Source organism: Rhinatrema bivittatum, chromosome 10 (assembly GCF_901001135.1).
Source record: "Rhinatrema bivittatum chromosome 10, aRhiBiv1.1, whole genome shotgun sequence".
Classification (NCBI taxonomy): Eukaryota; Metazoa; Chordata; class Amphibia; order Gymnophiona; family Rhinatrematidae; genus Rhinatrema; species Rhinatrema bivittatum.
This window is the reverse complement of record NC_042624.1, coordinates 26,954,995-26,978,685: the sequence shown is the minus strand read 5'-3', so window position 1 is coordinate 26,978,685 and position 23,691 is coordinate 26,954,995. Positions and strand designations below refer to the sequence as shown.

General features: G+C 44.6%; 1 protein-coding gene across 9 annotated transcripts in view; it reads right to left on the bottom strand.

The window, feature by feature from the left end:
- Positions 1-23,691, bottom strand: part of DNM3 (dynamin 3) — a 694,116-nt gene that overhangs the window by 565,580 nt on the left and 104,845 nt on the right. For all 9 annotated transcript variants that reach the window (XM_029617605.1, XM_029617606.1, XM_029617601.1 and 6 more), the window contains 4 exons: positions 20,875-20,973; positions 11,591-11,751; positions 8,547-8,689; positions 6,684-6,819 (listed from right to left, as the gene is read on the bottom strand). In XM_029617605.1, the coding sequence (XP_029473465.1) occupies positions 6,684-6,819; positions 8,547-8,689; positions 11,591-11,751; positions 20,875-20,973 (539 nt within the window). The remainder of the gene's footprint in view (positions 1-6,683; positions 6,820-8,546; positions 8,690-11,590; positions 11,752-20,874; positions 20,974-23,691) is intronic.

Here is a 23,691-nt window from a genome sequence, read left to right as displayed (position 1 = left end):
CAGCACCTTGCACTTGCCCATATTAAATTTCATCTGATATTTAGATGCACAATCTTCCAGTCTAACAAGGCCCTCCTGCAATGTATCACAGTCTTCTTGTGATTTAACTACTTTGAATAAATTTGTGTCATCAGCAAATATGATCACTCATTTCTCTTTCACCTTTCTAGATTTATTATTATATATTAAAAAGCACTGGTCCCAATACAGATCCCTGAGACACTCCACTGTTTACTTCTCTCCACTGATACATCTGACCATTTAATTCTACTCTGTTTCCTGTCTTTTAATCAGTTTGCAATCCACAAAAAGTATATTGCCTCCTATTCCATGAGTTTTTAGTTTCCTTAGAAGCCTCTCATGAGGGACTTTGTCAAATGCCTTCTCAAAATCCAAATACACTACATCTACCGGTTCACCTTTATCCACATGTTTATTCACTCCTTCAAAAAAAAAAAAATGTAGCAGGTTTGTGAGGCAAGACTTGCCTTGGGTAAATTCATGGTGGCTGTGTCTCATTAAATCATGTTTATCTATATGTTCTTTGATTTTATTCATTATAACAGTTTCCACAATTTTTCCTGGCATTGAAGTCAGACTCACTGGTCTATAGTTTCCGAGATCACCTCTGGAGCCCAAATTAAATATCAGGGTTACATTGGCCACCTTACAGTCTTCAGAAACAATGGATGATTTTAATGATAGGTTACAAATTACTTGTAATAGGTCTGAAATTTCATTTTTAGTTCTTTCAGAGCCCTGGGGTGTATACCATCTGGTCCAGTTGATTTGCTATTCTTCAATTTGTCAATCTGGCCTACTACATCTTCCAGATTCACTGCGATTTGTATCAGTTCATCTGAATGGTCACCCTTGAAAACCATCTCCGGAACAGGTATCTCCCCAACATCCTCATCAGTAAACACTGAAGTAAAGAATTAATTTAATTTAGTCTATCTACGATGGCCTTATCTTCCCTAAGTGCTTCTTTATTCCCTCAATCATTTAATGGTCCAATCAACTCCCTTGCAGTGTTTGAATGCCGCTGTGGCTACTGCCGCTCCGTGCAGTGTTTTGCTGCCTCCACTTTATTCACGCCCTCTAGACTTGATGGATCCACAGTGTTTATCCCACACCCCTTTGAAGTCATTCACAGTTTAGACTTCACCACTTCCTCCGGAAGGGCATTCCAGGCATCCACCACCCTTTCCGTGAAGAAATACTTCCTGACATTGGTTCTTAGTCTTCCGCCCTGGAGCCTCAGCTCGTGACCTCTGGTTCTGCTGATTTTTTTCTGACAGAAAAGGTTTGTCGTTGTCTTTGGATCATTAAAGTTTTTCAGGTATCTGAAAGTCTGAATCATATCACCCCTGCTCCTCCTTTCCTCCAGGGAGTACATATTTAGATTCTTCAATCTCTCCTCGTATGTTATCCTATGAAGACCCTCCACCTTCCTGGTCGCCCTTCTCTGTACTGCTTCCATCTTATACATCTTATACAGTTCATTCGGATTTCCACTCCCCATATGCATGACTTTGCACTTCTTGGCATTGAATCTCAGCTGCCATATCTTAGACCACTCTTCCAGTTTCCTTAAATCCCGTCTCATTCTCTCCACTCCTTCCGGCGTGTCCACTCTGTTGCAGATCTTAGTGTCATCCGCAAAAAGACAAACCTTACCTTCTATCCCGTCCGCAATGTCGCTCACAAAGATATTGAACAGGACCGGTCCCAACACCGATCCTTGCGGTACACCACTTAAAACCACTTTCTCTTCAGAGAAAGTTCCATTTACCATCACGCATTGTCTTCTGTCCGTCAACCAGTTTTCAATCCAGGTCACCACCTCGGCACTCACTCCTAAGCTTCTTGTTTTATTCACCAGTCTCCTGTGCGGAACCGTATCAAAAGCTTTGCTGAAATCCAAGTAGATGACATCGAGCGCTCTTCCTTGATCCAATTCCTTGGTTACCCAGTCAAAAAAGTCAATCAGATTTGTCTGACAGGATCTTCCTCTGGTGAATCCATGCTGTCTCTGGTCCATCAATTCTCCGGACTGTAGATAGTTCACTATTCTCTCTTTCAACAGTGACTCCATTACTTTTTCCACCACCAAAGTGAGGCTAACCGGTCTGTAGTTACCAGCCTCCTCTCTGTTCCCACTCTTGTGAAGCAGGACCACCACCGCTCTTCTCCAATCACTCGGCACCACTCCCGTTTCTAGGGATCTATTGAACAGGTCGCACAGTGGTCCCACCAGCACATCTCTGAGCTCCCTCAGTATCCTTGGATGAATCCCATCAGGCCCCATGGCTTTGTCCACTTTCAGATTCTTTAGCTCTTCCCATACATTATCTACTGTAAAAGGATTTTCATCTATTCCACTTCCCTCCAGTTGCTTGTTGTGTAGAGATGGTCCTTCTCCAGGGTCTTCTTTAGTGAACACAGAGCTGAAGTATTTGTTTAATATTTCTGCCATTTCTTCGTCTCTCTCCACACATTTGATCATTTCCACCTTTCAATTTCACTATACCACTTTGGACTTTTCTCTTTTCGCTGATGTATCTGAAAAATGTTTTGTCACCATTTTTTATCTCCTTGGCAATCCTCTCTTCCGCTTGACTTTTTGCCAACTTGATTAATTTCTTTGTCTCCCTCAGTTGAATCAAATATTCTTCTTTGTGCTCCTCCCTTTGGGATCTTTTATATTTCTTGAATGCTGTTCTTTTAGCTTTAATTTTGTCAGCCACCTCCTTTGAGAACCAGATAGGTTTCATTTTTCTTTTGCTTTTCTTTACATTTCTAACATATAGAGCAGTTGCCTTGGTGATTGCGCCTTTTAAATTGGTCCACTGCTGATCCACATCTCTCTCATTTTCCTATCCATTTAATTCTTCCTCTAGGTACTTCCCCATTTCCTCAAAGTCTGTGTTTTTGAACTGTAAAACTCTGGTCTTTGTGCTTCTTTTCCATATTCTTTTAGTGATATTAAACCATACCGTTTGATGATCACTGGTGCTGAGGTGGGCACCCACCTTGACATCAGAGACATTATCTCCATTAGTGAGCACTAAGTCGAGTATAGTTCCTTCTCTCGTGGGTTCCAATACCATTTGTTTGAACAAATTTACTTGCATGGCCTCCACTATTGCTCTACTATTATTAGATTCTGCAGATGGGATTTTCCAGTCTACATCTGGCATATTAAAGTCACCAACGATCACCACTTCCCCCTTCTTACCTATCTTATGGAGGTCTTCAACCAGATCTCTGTCCAGCTCTTCCTTTTGGTTTGGAGGCCTGTAAACCACTCCAATATAAATGGATGCTCCATCATCTTTTTTTAGGTCGACCCATAGTGCTTCTTCCTTGCCCCAACTTCCTTGCAGCTCAGATGCTTGTATATTATTTCTGACATAAAGAGCCACACCTCCCCCTTTTCTATCCACGCTGTCCTTCCTTAACAAGTTATAGCCTGGTATTGCTGTATCCCAATCATGAGATTCTGTGAACCATGTCTCTGTGATAGCAACAATGCCCAGTTCTGCCTCCGTCATTAGGGCCTGCAGATCTGGGATTTTATTTCCCAGACTATGAGCATTTGTGGTCATAGCCTTCCAGGTACTCTCTTTAAGGTTATTGCTTTTCCTGTACTCCTTATGAGACTTTAGTTGAGATTTGTTATTCACTTCACTCTTTCCTTTTGCAGTTGTGCCACTGATGCCAGAGTTATCCATCTCAATTAGCTTTTTCTTTTGGTTATGGATCTTGAAATTCTGCATGTATTGGTTTTTTCTCTTTTCTGGTAACACTTCAATGTTTTTCTCTAGAACTTCTTCAGTTATTAATATAGGGAGGGCTTTATGTTCTTGTTGCATTTGATACTGTGTGTCTCTCCTTGTTACAGGTCTAATTCTACCAGAGCCCACTGTGATCCTGTTTAATGATTTACTTGATGAACTGATTGAGTGGGGGGGTATACTTGTTGGCTTCCCATCTGTCAAGAATGGGTGACTGTGGGACACATGTGTTATCCTACCTGAGTCTACTGTATTTCTTTTTATTGACTCCTGGTTATTCTTTGGTGTTGGGGAATTATTTTCTGAGTAATGCAATGTGGGTGTAATTCTTGTAATTGAAGCTAATTGAGCTTTAACCTCAGTCAGCTCCGTTTTCAAATCCTCTGCTCTGCGAGGGAGGTGGTTTTTTTATGGTTGGTAGATATGGTTTTTTGTATCTGTATTTCTGCTTGGGTACTGAATCATACTGGCAGACAGTAGGTGGCACCTCAGGGGTATAGGTCAGAGTCCGCGAAGTCTTCTTCTGTCTCCATCTGCTGGTGGGGAGGCAAAACCCAGCTGTCCTGGACTGATCCGTGGTACTACAGGAACGAAAATTAGCAGGTAAGAACCAATTTTCCTTTACTCTTTTGGATAGTAGAAAGACTAGGGGGCACTCCATGAAGTTAGCATGGGGCACATTTAAAACTAATCGGAGAAAGCCTACCCTGATTAAGTACACCGACTTCTGCAAGTATCTTGCCTACGCCTTGTATATTCCTGTAAATAGTCCGTTGCAGTTTTTATTTATTGCTTTAATTCCTCCACCTCCTGCTCTTTGTATACTCCTCCTTGTTCGCCCTCCCTGTTCATTGTAATTTCTACCTTTAAAGTTACATTGTAAACCGGTATGATGTATGCATACTAATACCGGTATATAAAAGTTTTTAAATAAATAAATAAATAAATAAATAAATAAAATAAAGTTCTTTTTTACTCAACGCACAATTAAACTCTGGAATTTGTTGCCAGAGGATGTGGTTAGTGCAGTTAGTATTTATTTATTTATTTAGATTCTTTTTTATACCGAAGTATAGCAGAGTGCCTTCACTCCGGTTTACAGTGAAACAAGTAAATTCATACATAAAACGTGTTTCTAACGTATTTACATGTAGGTAATTAGTTAACATCTCAGCAAAGGCAGAGAGAAAAACAGAATGTATGGTAACAATTTACATATCAGTTTAGTTTATGCTTAGTAGGAGGGTTTGTAGTGGTATTAAAATAATGTAGTGTAGGAGGGAGATGTTTACAAGGAGTTGTTTAAAATAGAAGAGGAATAATGAGGAAGAGGGTCAAGGGAAGAAAAGGGGAATAAGATAAAATGTATAAAATGTATAGCTGGGTTCAAAAAAGGGTTGGATAAGTTCTTGGAGGAGAAGTCCATTACCTGCTATTAAGTTCACTTACAGAACAGCCACTGCCATTAGCAATGGTAACATGGGATAGACTTAGTTTTTAGGTACTTGCCATGTTCTTATGGCCTGGATTGGCCACTGTTGGAAACAGGATGCTGGGCTTGATGGACCTTTGGTCTGACCCAGTATGGCATTTTCTTATGTTCATGCCATGTGACATCAAATCTGTTGACTCAGTGCTATGAAGCTTTGGCGACAATGCAATTTCTCACTCCAAGGACTCTTTTGGCACTATATTTTTTTCTTCACGCAATCTGTTTTGAGGAGGATTCAGACTATGAAGAATCTTAGTGTCTTTCGTTGTTTCGATCAATCTTGCTCTAATGAGCTTGGAAGCTCATACTTGAGTTTGATTTCTTGAAAAGTCAACATCCGTGGGGACATTCTGCCACAGGGGCTATAATATGAACTGATCCAAGGCACTTTAGAGACAGATCATGAAAATCTACTGCAGCCATTTTCCATTACATCTATCGAAAGATTTAAAAGGAGCCTTTCCTTTTTTTTTTTTTTTACCCAAGAAAGTCTTGGATTTCATTTTGCTAAGTGAAAATGCAGTGATGACTCGAGAGAATTTTTCCAACCAGTACCATGAGTAAATGAAAAAAAGACTTGAAGGAGGGGCATGCTGAGATGGCAGCATGGGAACTGCTGTGCATGCTCAGAGCAATTCTACAAGCTGAGCTGAGAGAAAATGGACCAATTCAGTGCCGTCAAATGACAATACCCACCTATCTTGTGGGGCTATCTGTGCTTCTTGCCCACGGAGAAAGTCAGCTGCTACATCCTACAGCATTTATTTTTACACTTGGGGGGATTCAGGACATTACAGCCCCCTGAAGCTTCTTTTAATTAAATTATTTATTTTTTCCTTGGTGGGTTGAAGGTGAAAGATTTGGCATTCTACATCCCTGTGTGACTAGAACCTCTGCTGTCCTATGGGAGGGTTTTGTTTTTTGTTTTTTTAACATACTTAACTATATGCCAAATATAGCTGGTCATGTCTAAACAAATTCTGCTAACTTTAAATCTGCTCTAGACCATGACCAGGCATACCCAATTATACTGAATATCAGCACTACCGAGTCAAGTTTAAGCCCTGCCTCCAGAATGTCCCCGTGCTGCCTCTTTTTTTTTTATCTAGGTAAGTTTTAGCAGAGTAATGATTTATCCAGCAAGTCCTAAACATAGACAAACCTTTAAAACATAGACCCCCGAGATACCTAACTAGTTATTGACTCCCCAGATCCTCAATCTCAAAATGAGCAACAAGATGTAGGATGCTACATGTATCTTCTGTTTTATACCTCAGTCACTATAGCACTGAAAGTGTGCAGGATACTGCATTCGCATGTTCTTAAGTTGGGAGGATATAACTGTCAGAATTTCCATCTGCAGGGGAATGCGTTCAATTAGAGACACTCACCTTCACAAGTTCAAAGGGGAACCGCTCATGAAAGATCCGATTGATTTTGGCTCCGCCTGAGAGTTCCAGCGTGTCCACTTGATCCCCGGAGCCTTCAATTCTTTTTTCAAAGTCCACGGAGAACTGCTGAACCATCCTTCATTGCAAAAGAAATACACGTTTTCAAAGTCCATTTTTACCTCCAATTGCTCTTGCACTGTTCAAATCGTCCATGGCAATTATTATTCCAGGGTTTAGAGTGCCACCTACTGGTCATTAAGAAGATGGCAAAGCACAGCCAACGCCAGGCTAGGGACAAATCCAAGGGCTCGCGTGATGCTACAGATAAAGGACATTTCAGGGATTACCTAGGGTTCAACAGCTTGAGCTGGCTTGAAAAATGACATTTCATATTGAGACAGAGGGATTGTGATGTCAGAAAACCTGTCCCACCTCATCAGGTGACACATGGAAGTGAAAAAATGGGAAGGAATAAGTTTCTCTCACCATGTCTTACTGAGTACCTTCACCTGGACTAAATCTTAACAAGGGGAACGTTACTATTAAAAAGTGTGCGAGAGGAAAGAAAAAGAAACATTCACATTGGCTGCACAATAAAAAAAGGGCTGATGATGGTGCTAGCAATATTGCAGATTCTTAAAATGAAGATAATCCTGATACAGGTTGATTCCTGCCAAGGTTTGTGCAAAATTAACCAATCTGGAAACACTGGCCCATGAGGGGAATAAGGAAAAACATTACTTCATTTTCATTACAAAGCAGCTCTGAGTCAAAGAGGTGAGGCCGGCTTTAAGGATCCCTCATCTTTCAGCTGGTGCTTTGGAGGGAGGTTTAGGATACATATAATCCATTAAAAGGGATAAACTACAGTACAGACGGAGGGAAACATTTCTCAGGCTCTAGCAAGATTCCTGGAGTTTCTTTGCAAGTTTCGTACCCACCAGCTCCCAGTTCAGAGAGCTGAGGCAATCCAGCTTTTCTGTGTAAAGGAGACTGATACACATTCGGAGATGTGCAGACCTGCTCTAGGCCATGAATACAGCTAGAACGCAGTACTCCCAAGGGAACCAGCAGAACCATGCGGTCTTAGAAAACCTTTCGGCAGAATCCCAACACAAACACTAATATCCTCAGGAAAGCTTACAGCCTCCAGCCCCAGAATTTTCCACACCTTTCGATCAGGATTTCAGGATACTCAATGAATATGCATGAGGCATTTGCATATACTGGGGAATTCATATATTCAAATTAATGTTATGCAAACCTGACTGGCTTTAGGAAGTCCTCTCTAGATGGATAGTTACAGGTTTTATTTCAAGGATGCTGTTAAAAAGGGATCGGTGAACTTGACATTCTCAGGTTATGAAATATACAGGGGCCAACTCAGTGGCTCAGCTGTGCAGAAGATGAGGGGGTTGATTCCCAGGCCCCTGGGGGAAGGGGCAGCAGCAGACTCGGCCACTCGGTGGGAATTCTCTACCAGCCAGGCTCAAGGTGCAGGCATAAACCAAGATCTCTGGCCCCTGGCCGGGGTGGGGAGGAGCTAGAACAGAAGGGTCGTGTCGCTATAGCCCAATAGAGGCCGCCTCCTGTTCAGCAAGAAGAGCAAAGTGCCGGGCTCTGAAAAACAGAGTAGCAGGGGCGTCAGATTATAAAGATAGGTGAGAGTGAGAGAGAGAGAAAGAGGAGTGGTAGTTGAGTTTCTGCGGCGGCTGAAAATGCCTGGCCGTTAATTTTTCCCTTGCTTGCTCAATAGAACAATTAGAAGAGGGGAAGGCCATTAAAGGGAGGTAAGAGGGTTAAACATGTGTCAGGAACATGCAAGGAGGCCGAGGATCCAAGCAAACGATGCCCTGTACTCACTGCAGTAAGGCTTTGGTGGTTCTAGATGGGTCTTCTGGTTTAATATTCTTGTACTCCTCTACTTCATGCTCTATGGACAGTAGTTGACACTGCAGCTTGCTCCTGAAGTTTGGCAGTGTATCTCGAATGTGATTGGTTAGTTGCTTCATTAAAGGGAAAAAAAAAGAAAAGTTAATCCACAGTTTGCTGGGATATTGACTTTTCTGGCTTTTGAACATGACCCTATGTCATTAACAGGAGCCCAACCAGGTACCGGCCCAGTATAATAAGCCCTGCATTACCCGTCCGTAATGAATGCACTGTGAGACTTCCGCACTACACAAGAGAGCAGCCAACTAATGCACACCTCTTTGTGCTTTATTAGGAATATAGTCTGCTTTTATGCATTTAGGGGGTAATTTTCAAAGCCGTTTACACATGTAAAAGCAGGTTGTTATGGCTATTCTCAAACTGGCATGAAGGACTACACAGGTGGCCTAGCATCGCACACACTTACGCACAGCGAGGAGAGGTGTTCAGGGATGGTGCTGGCGCAAACGTTTTGCTTTTAAGAAGTGTGAGCGCAAGTTCCTCCTCTCCAGGGGATGTCTATCTTTACAGGAGTGACTGTGCGCATGCTCAGCCAGTTAGCAGAGTATTCTCAAAGCAAACTTACGCACGCAAGTTCATATTGAAAATATTCAGTAAAGTCTGAGTGTACACCTTGTACTATGAGGGATGCTTGAATATTACCCTCTGGCGATTTCATACTAACAGGAGAACAAGATTACAAACTAGCCTCATCAGTCAGTTGCTTTGAAATGTTCAGTTCTCAAACTGGCAGGGTTAGTAAATTGTAAACTGTTAGCAAATGCTTATAAACCTTGGTTACAGAAAAAGATATGCAAATTGAAGAAAGAGGGCATCAACTGCAGCTCACCAGATATGGGTCCAGCAAGATAGGCCAATCCTGTTGCTTCAATTTGCATATTTCTGCAGCTGCACAACCAAAGATAAATAAACAGGAGGAGATGTAAGCACAAATGACTTCCCTTCAGCTACAATATGCACAAATATTTTGTGCAACCAAAAACTATATGCACAACAATTTGATTTACTATTTAAAGATTTGGAAGTGTTTGGATCGTTCACTGGCATTTTTCTTTGTCATGCAGAAAGGCCAGTCTGAATGAAGCAACAGCTTGGACCAGTCCTTCTGCATTCCTCTAACATTCAAACTGTAAGCACACGTCAACTATCGCAGTGTGACAAACCAAGATTCCAGCTGCTTCCAAATGTGCATTAAAAACAATGAAAGAAAAACGTTAAAACTGGAAGCCATCCGATTTTTCATGAGGTTAAGGTCTGTCTCTGCAGGGAATGTAGCCCGAGACGCTAGAGAAACCATGCAGATGTCTAAATGCAGTGAACGAGGATGGATTTTCCAGAGTGCATGAAGGTGCAATAAACCAGAGGCATATTGAGGAAAAATACAAATTAGTTCTAACACACACTGGCAGCACTAAATCACAGCTAAGGTCCTGAAACAATAAGGAGGCAAGCAATCCAGTACAGAGTCACCTTCACAGGGCCTTATTTACTATGCTCTCCATCGTTCACAAATCCATATACGCTCATGACTCCAACTGGCTTGATTTCCCCTTTCAGTACCACAAATGCTATCCGTCCCACCAGAACAACCAACAAAGCAATCCTCCATGTGCCTTCCCTTAAAAAAAAGCTCACCTTTCATCTACTAGGGATCGGGCCTTCTCCATTGCCGGTCCCACACAATGGAGAAGGCCCTCCCTACAAACCTCCGCCTTCAACCCTGCCCCCTCAAATTTAAAAAGCAATTAAAAACATGGTTATTTAAACAGGCCTACCCCGACTAACCCGCTTGCGCCTTTTCACTCTGAAATCAGCCATATATATCGCTCTGTACCCCTCACTTAGTACCGAACTCTGTATATATTTCTTTCCTCGATTCTTGATGTTCGGCTTTTGTTATCACTTGATGTATCACATAAGGTGAATTCTTACTGACACTTCTTGATGTTAATTGACCTGTTTCTTTCCTCTACTGCCATTTCGGCCGTTTCCTCTCATTATCCCCTTCCCTTACCCTGTTTTATGTAATTTCCATCTTTTGTTGAATGTAAACTGGCATGATGTACCCACTAATGCCGGTATAGAAAAGCTCCTAAATAAATAAATAAATGCTGCATTAGGCATTTACTGCACACAAACAGCTTAACGCGGTGATAATGCAGATGCACACAAAGCTACTCATTACTAGCTAATTTTATCTCAATCAAATAACATGGCTCTCCAGAAAACAAAATTTGCAAGCAGCATTATTTCCATGACAATTAGAGAAATCAGGAGGTATAGCTAACTTTCCCCCAAGAGAATCAGGACATCAATGCAGGTCCCAATGCTTCTGGGGCAGCAATTTAAAGGGCAAATTAGCTCTGAATAACTGCTTCCCCCCCAAAAAAATAAAGCAGCAACGACCCCATCACCACCACCCCAAGAAGTGGTCAAAATTCCCCCCCCCCAAAAAATAAAATTTTAGCCATTTTAGAACCCCAGGTGCAGACCTGCCATTACCAACGCTCAGATTCAGAAACAGAGCCATAAAAGTTCTATGAAAAAGGGGGAAAATTCACAGTGAACTTAACATTCAGAGGAGAGTCCTAGTCAGCTGCCCTGTCACAGCTGAAAAGTTCCTCAGCCAGTCATCACTCCATGGGACAATGCTTTTCAGATGGGAAACACTGAGGATCTGTTGAAGAAATTAAACCAATAGGAATGGCTCCTCAACGCCATGGGACTAAGGGAGCTGACAAGTAAAGTGGATGGCTCGAAGATCCATCAAGCACAGCAAAGCTCTAAGGCAGTGATCCTCAAGCCAATCCTTGGGACTAGCTGGCCAGTCTAGTCTTCAGGATATCTACAATGAATATGCAGTGAGATATATTTGCATACAGTGGAGGTAATGCATGCACTATTTACCTTCAAGAAAAAAAAACAACACAAAACATTTTTTCCCCCCCATATACCTGGTTGAGAACTTTCTGTAGATGTGAAGTCCCCATGTAATCTGCCAAGTGCCTGTAAGCTGGATGAGACAGGAAAAATTTCCTTTCTGCTAGCATAGCTGCTTTAATGTCCTTCTTCCCATCAATGTCTTTCTGACTTCTGTTTACAACTCCAATATACCCTGAAACAGAGGCAAAAGAATTATAAGACCTGATGGATTCTTTCTATCTCCTCTTACATTGCTGTATAATGTACATTTGTAATACATTGTAGTGCTAAATGCTAAAAGAAAATTATTCCTTACCTGCTAATTTTCGTTCCTGTAGTACCATGGATCAGTCCAGACGGTGGGTTATGTCCCCCTTCCAGCAGATGGAGTCAGATAAAGCTTCGGAGGGTGCTGCCATATTAACCAGTGCACCCTCTGTAAGAGCTCAGTATAGAGAATATCAAAGCCCGAATAACAATATTTTTGGAAGGAAGGATCAAGTGTACAAATCAAAAATAATATTAGTAACCAAGGCAACTGGTGCCATAACTTTAAATTGCAAAGAGAACTGTCGAACAGCTTCAAGAAGCGGAGGCAAACATCCAGAAAACAGAATGAGAACAGGTCGAGCAGGAGTTCCCCAAGATCCCAACATTGACAGGGAGGGCGTCTGGACTGATCCATGGTACTACAGGAACGAAAATTAGCAGGTAAGGAATAATTTTCTTTTCCCTGTACGTACCAGGATCAGTCCAGACAGTGGGATGTACCAAAGCTTCCCTAAATCAGGTGGGCCCCTAAAAGCCCTGCTTGAATGACCCTGTCGCCAAAGTACCCAGAGATTGACGAAGGAAGGTGCAGACGATAATGTCACGCAAAGGTGTGCAGAGACTTCCAAGTCGCCGCCCTGCAAATCTCTTGAGAGGAAACGGACTGGGATTCCGCCCAGGATGCCGCCTGAGAATGAAGTGAATGGGCCTTGACACCCAAACGTGTGCAAAGATTTCCAAGTGGACGCTCTGCAAATCTCTTGGGGTGATGCACATTGGCTTTCTGCCCAGGACGCCGCTTGTGACCTGATAGAATGCGCCTTAAGACCATCTGGCACCGGTCGACCATGACATATGTAAGTCGAAGCAATAGCGTCTTTCAACCAGTGGGCAATAGTAGTCTTAGAAGCCTTACTTCCTTTCTTAGGACCGTGCCATAAGAAAAAAAAGATGATCAGACAATCAAAAATGATTAGTTACCTCTCCAAGTACTGCAAAAGAATCCAGTGGACATCCAATCTCCTCAGATCCTGAGCCTGAGGAGAATTCCTATCCTCATCTGTAAACACCGGTAACTCAACTGACTGGTTAACGTGAAAAGCCGATACTACCTTTGGCAGAAAAGAAGGTACTTTTCGAAGCGAAACTCCAGAGTCAGAAATTCACAAGAATGGCTCTCTACAGGATAACGCTTGAAGCTCCGAAACCAGTCTAGGCAAACAGATAGCCACGAGAAACACCGTCTTAAGTGTTAAATCATTCAACGTAGCCTGTTTAAGAGGCTCAAAAGGAGAACCGCAAAGCCCACGGAGAACCAAATTTAAACTCCACGAAGGGCAGACTGAGTGCACCGGTGGGTGTAAATGTTTGGCCCCCTTCAAGAACCGTGCTACATCAGGATGTCAAGCAATAGAAGTACCATCAACCTTACCTCTTAAACAGCCCAAGGCCGCTACCTGAACCCGGAGCGAGCTATACGCCAAACCTCTTTTTAAGCCGACTTGCAAGAATGTGGACAATAGTGGCCTGCCACGAGGACACCTTCAACCTACGGCACCAGGAATCAAAAACCTTCCACACCCAAACACAGGTGAGAGACGTAGATGCCTTTCGAGCGTGTAGAAGAGTGGTAATTACTGCCTCCGGGTAGCCATGCTTCCTTAACTGTCTCCTCTCATAAGCCAAGCTGCTAGACAAAAGCGAGCTGCCTGATTGAAAAATACTGGACCCTGCCAAAGTAGATTCGGCAGATGACCCAGGCACAAGGGACCGTCCACCGCCAAGTTGGTCGTTGTGGCCACACCGAAGCCACTAGAATAACCGTTCCCTGGTGGGACTCTATTCACCTTAGAACTTTTCCCACCAGCGGCCAAGAGGGAAACACAGAGAAGAATGTCGGGAGGCCAAGGAAGGACCAGGACATCCACCCCTTCCGACCCGTGTTCCCATCTGCGACTGAAGAATCGAGCTGCCTTCGCGTTCAACCGAGTCGCCATCAAGTCCAACCGGGGGACACCCCACCAGCGCGTCACGAGTGCCATCGCATCCTCGGACAGCTCCCATTCACCGGGATCTAGCCTTTGTCGACTGAGAAAATCCGCTTGGACGTTGTCCACCCCGGCTATATGAGATGCCAGACGGGCCAGATTGTGTTCTGCCTATAGCATCAATTTGTCTGCCTCGGTGGCTACCGGTTGACTCTTTGTACCCCCTTGACGATTTATGTAAGCCATGGTGGTCGCATTGTCGGATAGGATCCGTACCGCCCTGTGTCTGACAAGCAGAACAAAACGGCGTAGTGCCAGGTGAACTGCCCTGGTTGCCAATCGATTTATGGACCACTTGACCTCCTGAGCTGTCCACTGACCTTGTCCCAAGCACGACTGACAAACTGCCCCCCACCTGGAGAGGCTGGCATCGGTCGTCATGATTATCCACTGAGGATTCTCCAGGTCTACGCCCTGAAGCAAATGATCTGGTACCAACCATCAATCTAGGCTGGTCCTGGCCAGTTCTAGTAAGAACATAAGAAAACATAAGAAAATGCCATACTGGGTCAGACCAAGGGTCCATCAAGCCCAGCATCCTGTTTCCAACAGTGGCCAATCCAGGCCATAAGAACCTGGCAAGTACCCAAAAACTAAGTCTATTCCATGTAACCATTGCTAATGGCAGTGGCTATTCTCTAAGTGAACTTAATAGCAGGTAATGGTAAGGGCAAGTGGAACTCTTCTGACTTGGGGTCCCAACGGAAGAGCAACGCCCTCTGTAAAGGTCTCATATGAGCAAAAGCCCAAGGAACCAGTTCCAGCGTAGACGCCATAGAACCAAGAACTTGTAAATAGTCCCACACCTTGGGTAAAGGTCCTTCAAGCAGTTATCTTTTCTAAGATAGACTATTGTAATTCTATCTTACTTGGTCTCCCTTCCGCATCCATTAAATCCCTTCAGATGCTCCAGAACTCTGCTGCGAGAATTCTGACTAACACCAGGAGAAGAGATCACATCTCTCCCACTCTTAAGAACTTACACTGGCTGCCAATACACTTTAGAATTATCCACAAATCTATCACGATCATCTATAAAGCTATCTACAAATCCCACTTAGACGACACACATCCACTAGACCCATCAGAGAAGCCTACAGAGGATCAGTCCTCGTTCCTCAAACCAAAACCACTCACCATCTAACTTTCAGAGACCGAGCCTTCTCCACAGCCGGACCTTCACTATGGAATTCTATTCCTCCGGATCTGAGACAAGAACCATGCCTACCTACTTTCAGAAAAAGGCTCAAGACTTGGCTATTTAAGCAAGCCTTCCCTGACCCCAATTGAATGACAGCAACATCTTATAAGAGACTTCACAATATAATGTAAATAGTTAATACTAACTGCTTGGTTATCTTACTCTAAATTCTCTATCCAGTTATATGAACCTTGTTGTAATGTAACTTTACGAACTCTTTACACTTGTTAATGTTCCATTTCTGTTTTCACACCCCCTGTTATATGTAAACCGGCATGATGTGATTTTTAATCACGAATACCGGTATAGAAAAACGCTAAATAAAAAATAAATAAAGGAAGGGCTAACAGATGCCTGACTTGGGACATCAACTTCTCCATCCTTGCTCACCAGTGTGTCGAAATGTGCTCCCAGAAATTCCAACTCCTGAGATGGGATCAGTTGGTTCTTGGCGTAATTGACTACCCAGCCTAGCGAATGCAAACGGCGTAAAACCGACTGAACCGCAACCTTGCAAAGCGCCTTCGACTTTGCTCGAATGAGCCAGTTGTCCAGATAGGGATGAATTAAAATTCCTTCCCGCCGAAGGCACACTGCCACTACTATCATTACCTTGGTGAAGACTCATGGAGCAGTCGCCAGCCCGAATGGTAGAGCGTGAAACTGATAATGTTCCCCCAAGACCATGAACTGCAGAAGCCTCTGATGGTGTTCGCAGATTCCTATGTGAAGATAAGCTTCCGTCAGATCCAAAGAAGCCAAAAATTCGCCTTTGTGGACTGCCGCAATGACGGTCCTCAATGTCTCCATCCGAAATAGAGGTACTCGCAATGCTTTGTTGACCTTCTTTAAATCCAAAATCGGTTGGAATGAGCCCTCCTTCTTGGGGACTACGAAGTAAATGGAATACCGACCAGTCCGACGCTTGGCCGATGGCACCGAGACAAATCGCCCCCAGGGTCTGTAATCGAGACAGAGTTTGACGAACCACCTAACGTTTCGTCTGAGACCAGAGGGTGACACTAGAAAGAGATCCCGAAGAGGGCGAGCAAATTCCAAAGCGTAACCACGATTTATAATATCGAGAACCCACTGGTCCGACGTGACCTTGACCCACTCCTCGCGAAACAGGGAGAGAGTCGCCCCCCGATCTCCGGAACGGAGGAATGGGCCAGCGCACCTTCATTGGGGAGCTTTGGTGGAGCGAAACTGTGAGAGGTTCCGTCGTGCTGGGGCCGCTTACCACGAAAGGAATGTGCCCAGGCCAGAGACCTCGCCAACATCTGTCAAGGAGCAAAGGAGGAGCCCCTACCTGCAAGTAAACGGCACTGACTCCAAAAACGACTTTGGAACGTGCCGAAAGGACGAGACTGTCTGGGTTTGTCTTCAGGCAGTGTTATGGTTATTGATGTTTGGGTGGTCCCGTGAGGGACAACAGTGTCAGGCTAGACTCTGGACACACAAACACAGATTTGAATCTTTACTTAAACAGTTTTAGAAACCAGAGATGGCAGTAGTGAGTAGTAAATGTTGAGCCCGGCTGGGCGAGTATCCCACAGGACGCTGGAACAGCGAATCCTCTGCTTGGCTGTGCTGTAGTGGAAAGAGAGACCAAGTTATGAGTACACAGTGAGAAACACGCAGAGTCCCAGGTAGAATAGGAGAAGCTCCGAGACAGGGAGAGCAGGCCCTCGAGGAGCGAGTACCTGATCCCTTAGAGCAGAGAGACTCAGTGGTATTGTACTCACTCAGCGATTCCACTAGACGAGAGGTCTGGCACTGGAACAGAGGGCAGGCCCTCAAGGAGCGAGTACTTGAGCAAATCCTCTCCGTAGAGTTCCAAGGTTGCTAACTCGATTAGCTAGCAAAAGTTGTAGGTTTAAATATCCGAGCAGCGTGACCTCATCTCAGGGGGACGCCCCTGAGGTTCACGCCAATGAGGAAATAAAGATGAGGGAGACATGCACGCGCCCTCTGGTACCTTGGAGGAGCATGGTGGGAAGCAGCACCAAAGCCGGGCCGGGGACGCCGGAGAGGACAATAGACAGATGACGTGGCAGCCAATAGTCCGAGGTGAGCGGGAGGAGCCGCAAGAAGAGCGAGGTAGGCGGGGCAAAGCAGTCGTAGACAGACTGTCGCAACAGGCAGCTTGTAAACCTTGTTGTCTCCCAAGTTTTTAACCAGTTGTTCCAGCTCGACTCCCAAACAACAGCTTCCCTTTGAAAGGGAAGGACCCCAGCTGAGACTTAGAAGAAACATCAGCCGACCAGTTACGGAGCCACAGAAGCCTTCATGCTGAAACTGCCGAAGACATAGTACGAGCCGAGGTACGAAGAAGATCGTAAGCATCAGCCGTATAGGCAACTGCCGATTCTAAGCAGTTCGCTTGTTCAGCCTCCCCCGGAGGAAGCTCCTGAGTTGTGAGAAATTGCTGAACCCAGCGGAGGGTAGCTCTCTGCATAAGGCTGCTACAGAAGGCCGCCCTCACTCCACGCACTGAAACCTCAAATATTCGCTTGAGTAAAACTTCTAGTTCCTATTCTGAAGATCCTTGAAAGCTGCCCCTCCCGTTAGCTAAGCGCACAACGATTCCGGTATGGCCGTGACGGCCGAATCCACCTTAGGAATCTTGAGAAGATCTGAGGACTCACCTGGCAGCGGGTAAAGTTTTTCCATAGCCCTGCTAACTCGCTTCTGGACCATCCCATTCCCAGGACATAATCTGAAAAAGTTTCGGATGAAAAGGAAAGATTTGAGAAGGAGATCGCAAGCCCGATAAAACAGGATCCCCAGAGGAAGAATCAGTCACCGGCTCAGGAGCTGGAATATCTAGTTCTTGCAGCACATGCGGAATTAATGAATCCAATTTCTCCTTGCAGAACAAGCAGAGCACCTGCGGATCATCTCCCTCCACTGAATCGGCACTATCCACCATCATCGCTCATATCCACTGAGGAGGGGTCCGGGATCATGGGACCCGGAGACGTGGTGGAAGCTGGGAAACCCCCGTTAGAAACTGGACGAGGAAGCCGCATTCCAACACTTCCCTGGTCCTCCGCTGGCTTGAAATTCTTAGCCGGAAGAGGAGACTGCATTTCCCAGTCAGCCTCAGCTTCCAAATATGCCCTGTGGAGCAGCAATACAAACTGGGTGCTGCCGCTTTAAGGGCCCCCCCACCCCCCGCAGGAGGAGCTGAGTCCGGAGGCAATGCTGAGGGAGGAGCTAAGTCAGGCTGTGCAAAACGAGGTCTTTGAGGGCTCAGAGGTGGGGAAAGCGATCTCCTCCCTCAGAGCCCTGAAGTGCGGGACCTGAGCCAGGCAAGATGGCCGCCATTCCTGCCCCGAGAGGGGGCGGGGTAGGCCTCTGCCTCTGAGACGACAGACTGCTTCCCGAGCCGCGGGAGCGCGGCAGAGCCGACTTTGGCATCGAAATCGGCCGCTGCGAGGGCCCCTCGCCCCTAGGAATACATCGGGAGCAGAGGCCCTTGAGGGAGAGCCGCAGCGCCGACTCCCCACAAGCCTCACAACGGGATTCGCGCGGCATGAAAAACGCGCGAAAAAACGTAAGTTCAGGAGGGTGAAGAAACCCACCCCTTCCGGAGCCCGGGAGAAAAAAAAAAAAAAAAATCGGCAGGCTAGGGCTGAGTAAAATAAGGTAAAACCTGCCCATTTCAGTTTTAAACTTTTTTTTTTGTCAGTCAAACAGGGGGATTAGCTTCCCTGCATTCACTGCACAGGCATACGCACCCACCAGAGGAATTATGTCTTCTCTGTGCCTGTATAGGAGGGGGGGGAGGAGAGAGACCAGCCCACCGGTAAATCTCCCCCCAACTCACCGGGTAAGGAACAAATCTCCGGGTATAGAGGCCGTAGGACACTGCCCAGCCTTGCCTGCCTTTAGAGAGTGTTCAGTATGCTGTGTCTTTCATCTTTTTTTTTTAAACTTACAGTACGTTGATCTAGCCAGAGGTTTAAGGAAAAGACAATTAGGAAAACCTTCCTAAAACTAATTAATTAAGCAAGGATCAGGACCGCAGGTTGTGCCCTCCTCTCATCTGCTGGAGTCAGAGAAAATACTGAAGGATCGCAGGTGGCACACTGGTATATCTAGGGGGTGCTTTTCAGCTTTTCTCTGATTCCATCTGCTGGAAGGGAGGCATAACCCAGCAGTCTGGACTGATCCTGGTATGTACAGGGAATGCTGTTTTGATAACCCAGTGGAATGAGGAGCTTGGGGTTCGACTGACCGATAGAGTTTGGGAAGGTATATGGAAGAGAATACATAAAATTTCAATTTGCAGTCGTAGATCAGAATTGATATACAAACTGGTGAGAAGAACATATCGCTATCCTCTATATTTTGCACTTTTCAATACAGGGGACTCCAGATTATGCTGGAGAAGGTGTGGTGGGCCTGCCCGATGGTGCTAGCTTTTTGGAAACGGGTTGGGGCGATTCTGACAGATATTGGGCTGTCTGGTGGGCTTATCTCTTGTGTTGTCTCTTCTTGGTCGATTTTTCATTGCCTAGTGCCCAGCGTAAGCTATATAACCACCTCATCTGTGCGGCCAGATTTACTATTGCATTACATTGGAAGTCTCAGCTGTTTCTCACTAATGTAAACAAATTCATGACACCGTCACTGAGAGGCTGACATGCGCTTTGCACAAAAAGTTGTTTATATACGAGAAAATATGGCAGCCATATTGGAAATATTTAGATGTGAAAGAAAAGGGGCAATTTAATAATGTAATGTATTTCTGTTATGTCTTCACTTTTACATGTCTGCTTGAAGGTTAAATAAAAAGTTTAAAAAAAAACCAAAAAAGAGACCCTGAAATACATCAGGATCAACTCCATTTGGGAAAGAGGCAAAAGAAGAAGTGAGACACCTGTTAAGGGGACTATTACAGCACCACCTAAAGGCACATCACTCATTCAAAATGTTCCATATTCCAGATGTGGAGGCTTCCTCCTACAGTACGTCACCCATCAGGGTGACATCAACAAAATATTTTTCTTGAAGAAAACGCCTTTCCAACACCAAAATCTGGTTGAGTTGCAGTCCCTCAAGCAACATACAAAAACAGCATTCACTAATCTGTTATAGATATTGCTCCACTAATTTCCCAACTAATGGCCCAATTTTAAAAACACAGGGCACATTAAAACTGGGAGATACACACTTGGCTGGGCCGTGTGTGCACCACAGGGATTTTCAAAGGCCCGCACCGAAGAACAGGTTACTGAAAAAGGGGCAGGCCAGGACAGCACCATTAGTCACTGATCCGCTGAAGCGCACACCAGCAGCCAACCGGCCCACTCAAGTCACTGCTGCATGGAAGAGCGGGTAAGTATTAAAACAAAAGAGAGAAGGGTAGTTAGTGGGGTTTTAGGGCACATAGGGGAAAAGGGAGGCGGGTTAGCTAGGGGGTTTAGGAAGTTCCCTCCCAGTCCGCTCCTTTGTTGAAGCGGACTGGGAGGGAACTGGGAAAAGGCCTAGTCCGTCGCCACACGCATGTAGTTAAATTCCCCCACCCCCCCTTACGTGCGCGAGTCTGCATTCGCGTGCTCATGCACATGCCGATATAAGATCGGGCATGCACGTGCACACGGGTAGCGAATTTTATAACATGAGCTCGCGTGGGCGCACACGTGTTATAAAATCGGCGTGTCCATGTGCACACACGGACGCCCGCATGCAGGTATTAAAATGTCCCTTTATATTACTACAATTTAAAAGGGCAATATCATGGAGTTTTCTTTGGCAGCTATTATCCACTGTGAATGAGATTTACCCCTGCGTAATGGAAGCAGTTTGTTTTCCAGAATCTCCCTGGCATCCGTTCCATCATCCATCAGGTCCAGTTTTGTGATCACACCAATGGTTCTCAAACCTGCATTGGTTAATGAGAAAGGAAATGAAAAATATGTTAAATGGGATACCACCAACATAAATCAGCATAGCTAAATACTTTATACTTGGACATTAGAAATCTGTTAGAATGGATCATGAAATCTGCAACACTATTTATGAAAAGGACTTGACTGGCCAATTTGCTCACATTTTATCATCAAGTCACAGTGTCTGCTTTGAAGTATAATTAAATATCTTGGGGTATTTTAAGTCATAACTTTCTGATTGTTTCTGTCAGGTTAGAATGGATCAGTTACATACTCATACAACTGCTGTTTCCTCTGGGGTCCCTCAAGGGTCAACTCTTTGTCCTTTATTATTTAATATCTATTGTGCAGCTATCTGCAAGATTCTTGCCAGCCTCTGGCAGGCTGCAGAGTCTATGTGGACAATATCCAATTCTTTGTCCGCATGCAATCCACTCAATCACTCAACGCACAATTAAGCTCTGGAATTTGTTGCCAGAGGAGGTGGTTAGTGCAGTTAGTGTAGCTGGGTTCAAAAAAGGTTTGGATAAGTTCTTGGAGGAGAAGTCCATTAACGGCTATTAATCAAGTTTACTTAGGGAATATCCACTGCTATTAATTGCATCAATGTGAATCGGTTATTTACTCTTTCGGATAGTAGAAAGTCTAGGGGGCACTCCATGAAGTTAGCATGGGGCACATTTAAAACTAATCGGAGAAAGCTCTTTTTTACTCAACGCACAATTAAACTCTGGAATTTGTTGCCAGAGGATGTGGTTAGTGCAGTTAGTATAGCGGTGTTTAAAAAAGGATTGGATAAGTTCTTGGAGGAGAAGTCCATTACCTGCTATTACGTTCACTTAGAGAATAGCCACTGCCATTAGCAATGGTTACATGGAATAGACTTAGTTTTTGGGTACTTGCCAGGTTCTTATGGCCTGGATGGGCCACTGTTGGAAACAGGATGCTGGGCTTGATGGACCCTTGGTCTGACCCAGCATGGCAATTTCTTCTGTTCTTATGTTCTTAAGGAGGGCGTTATACTCGACTTAGTGCTCACTAACGGGGATAATGTCTCTAATGTCCAGGTGGGTGCCTACCTCAGCACCAGTGATGAAAACGGTATGGTTTGCTATTGCAAATAGGATACTGAGAAGTCACATGAAGACCCAAGTTTTGAATTTCAAAATTACGTACTTTGTTGAAATGAGAATGTATCTGGATTTAGAACTAGAAGACTGGGAGAAAATGAGAGAGGTGGAACAACAGTGAGCAGTTACAAAGGCAACTAATCTATATGTTAGAAAAGTAAACAAAAGCAAGAGAAATAAGAAACCAATCTGATTCACAAAGGAGGTGGCTGATAAAATGAAGGCCAAAAGAACAGCATTCAAGAAATATAAAGGATCCCAAAAAGAGGAACACAAGGAAGAATATCTGGTGAAACTGACGGAGACAAAGAAAGTAATCAAGAAAGCAAAAAGTCAGGTGGAAGAAAGGATTGCCAAAGAGGTAAAGCGAGGTGACAAAACATTTTTCAGATTCATCAGAGAAAGGAGAAAGGTCCGAAGTGGTAGAGTGAAATTGAAAGGTGAAAAGGATCAATGTGTGGAGAGAGGCGAAGAAATGGCAGAAATATTAAACAAATACTTCAGTTTTATGTTCACTAAAGATGACCCTGGAGAAGGTCCCTCGCTAGATAAGACAGTGGAGGGGGAGGGGTGGAGTAGATGTAATTCCATTTACAGTAGAGAATGTGTGGGAAGAGCTGGGGAAACTGAAAGTGGACAAAGCCATGGGACCTGATGAGGTTCATCCCAGGATACTGAGGGAGCTCAGAGATGTGCTGGTGAGTCTGTGTGACCTGTTCAATAGATCCCTGGAAACGGAAGTGGTGCCGAGAGATTGGAGAAGAGCGGTGGTGATCCCGCTTCACAGGAGTGGGAGCAGAGAGGATGCTGGAAACTACAGGCCGGTTAGCCTCACCTTAGTGGAGTAATGGAGACTCTGCTTAAGGAAAGGAGGATTGCTGGACCCGAGGCAGCATGGATTCACCAGGGGAAGGTCCTGTCAGACAAATTTTTTTTTTTTTTTTGATTAGGTGACTAAAGAATTGGATTGAGGAAGAGCGCTCGATGTGATCTACTTGTATTTCAGCAAAGCTTCTGACACTGTCCTGGACAGGAGACTCGTGAATAAAATGAAAAGCTTGGGAGTGAGCGCCATGGTGATGGCATGGATTGCAAACTGGTTGACGGACAGAAGACAGCGCGTGATAGTAAATGGAACTTACTCTGAAGAGAGAGCGGTGTTAAGTGGAGCGCCACAAGGACCGGTCCTGTTCAACATCTTTGTGAATGGCATTGCAGAACGGATTGAAGGTAAAGTTTGTCTATTTGCGGATGATACTACAATCTGCAACAAAGTGGACATGCCAGAAGGAGTAGAAAGAATGAGATGGGATTTAAGGAAGCTTCAACAATAGTCAATGATATGGCAGCTGGGATTCAATGCCAAGAAGTACAGAGTCCTGCATCTGGGGTGTGGTAATCCAACAGAGCTGTATGTGATGGGGGGGGGGGGGGGGTGAAAGGACTTTGGGGTGATAGGGTCTAGTGATCTGAAGATGGCAAAACAATGTGACAAGGCAATAGCTAAAGCCAGAAGAATGCTGGGCTGCATAGAGAGAAGAATAACCAGGAAGAAAAAGGAGGTGATAATCCCCTTGCACA